Raw genomic sequence first — 1564 nt, 5'->3', positions numbered from 1 at the left:
CCGTGAAATCTGCTGCAATACTTTTTGCACATATTTGCACGAATTGAGTGTGAGATTGTCAGGGTTGTGTGTAGCGAAGTACCAGAGTCAAAAGCAGGACACAGGTGTTTGAGCGAAACATAAAACGTTTACTCAAAATACAGCAAAAAATCCACAAAGGGAAAAAACAGAACTAACAACAACCACTAACGTACTAAACAATCACCGACAAAACAGAAATGAAAGCAAGAGGGTTAAATAGGGAACATGATGGGGGAATTGAAAACAGGTGTGGATAATACAGACAAAACAAAAAGAAAATGAAAAGTGGATCGATGGCGACTAGAAAGCCGGCGACGTCGACCGCCGAACACCACCGGAACAAGGAGAAGGGCCGACTTCGGCGGAAGTCGTGACAGAGATTGTGTTGTGTATGTATGTATATATATATTTTTTTTTATAATTATTGTTTGGATAACCTTCTTTCTTTAACGTATTTTTTATTTGTATTTTTTGCGCTGCGCGCTGCAGAGAACACCGGAAGAAGAATTATCACTGAATTATCCCAGTGAATTATTGTGATGTTTGTGTCAAGGAATCCCATAAGGGATGTGTTGTCAACTGGCGATTTGACAGGAAAATTAAACATGTCACCTAACAGGGAGATAAAGAGCCCTTATACAAACAGTCAACACTTTTCATCACATTGTAAGAGTTTATTTAGCTGTTTTTAGAATCAGATGAGAACGTCTGAACTGAAGTCTCAGAGAAACTTCTGAAATGTAAGCTGCAGGCTAGATAACGATTACTGTCTGAATACGTTTTCAGAGAAGAGATGTCATTAACAAAATTATATACCAAACGTATGCAGGATGAAACTCTACATTTTATACCAGTCTCCTAACTTTAACTCTACATTTTATACCAGTCTCCTAACTTTAACTCTACATTTTATACCAGTCTCCTAACTTAAACTCTACATTTTATACCAGTCTCCTAACTTTACCTCTACATTTTATACCAGTCTCCTAACTTTAACTCTACATTTTTTACCAGTCTCCTAACTTTACCTCTACATTTTATACCAGTCTCCTAACTTTAACTCTACATTTTATACCAGTCTCCTAACTTTAAAGTCATGCTCGAGATACGTTCAGGAGGATACAACCTAACGAACATTTCTTTATGAACGTTGCACAGAGTTGATGCCCTACTGAAGGAGGCTCTATCCCCGTCTGGGTCACACAGTGGTGTAGCGAGAAGGACCCGGGCAGGAGCGGAAGGGAGAGGGTGTGCTGGGGAACTCAGCCAGAAAGACAGGGGTGTGAGGGGGCTTGGCTGTCACCAGGGCCTGCCTCCGTCTGCGCAGGGGCCGGTAGCGGAAGTTGAAGGGCGGTCGAGCCACACCTAGCTCCTCGGAGGAAGAGTCTGGAACTCCTGGAGAGACTGGAGTCTCCTGAGACTCGCTGGAAGACGAAGGGTTGGGGTTGGGGATAGGGGGGTTGGGAAAGATGCGTGTAGGGTCAACCAGGATACTGGGGTCAAAGGGTTGTGTTTGGGGCTCCTCCAGAAGAGGAGGGGGGGC

The 1564-nt window shown here is 43.3% G+C and overlaps 1 protein-coding gene across 1 annotated transcript in view; it reads right to left on the bottom strand.

Annotated features, from left to right (window-relative positions):
- Positions 1-680: 680 nt before the first annotated feature.
- si:ch211-262h13.5 (uncharacterized protein LOC571127 homolog) overlaps positions 681-1564 on the bottom strand; it is a 4845-nt gene continuing 3961 nt past the window's right edge. The window contains exon 7 of the mRNA XM_055943786.1: positions 681-1564. This exon is cut by the window's right edge and continues 105 nt beyond it. Coding sequence (XP_055799761.1) covers positions 1220-1564 — 345 coding nt within the window. The 3' untranslated portion in view covers positions 681-1219.

This window comes from Salvelinus fontinalis, chromosome 14 (genome assembly GCF_029448725.1).
Source record: "Salvelinus fontinalis isolate EN_2023a chromosome 14, ASM2944872v1, whole genome shotgun sequence".
NCBI lineage: Eukaryota > Metazoa > Chordata > Actinopteri > Salmoniformes > Salmonidae > Salvelinus > Salvelinus fontinalis.
The sequence above is the reverse complement of the archived record's forward strand: the minus strand, read 5'-3'. Positions and strand labels throughout refer to the sequence as shown.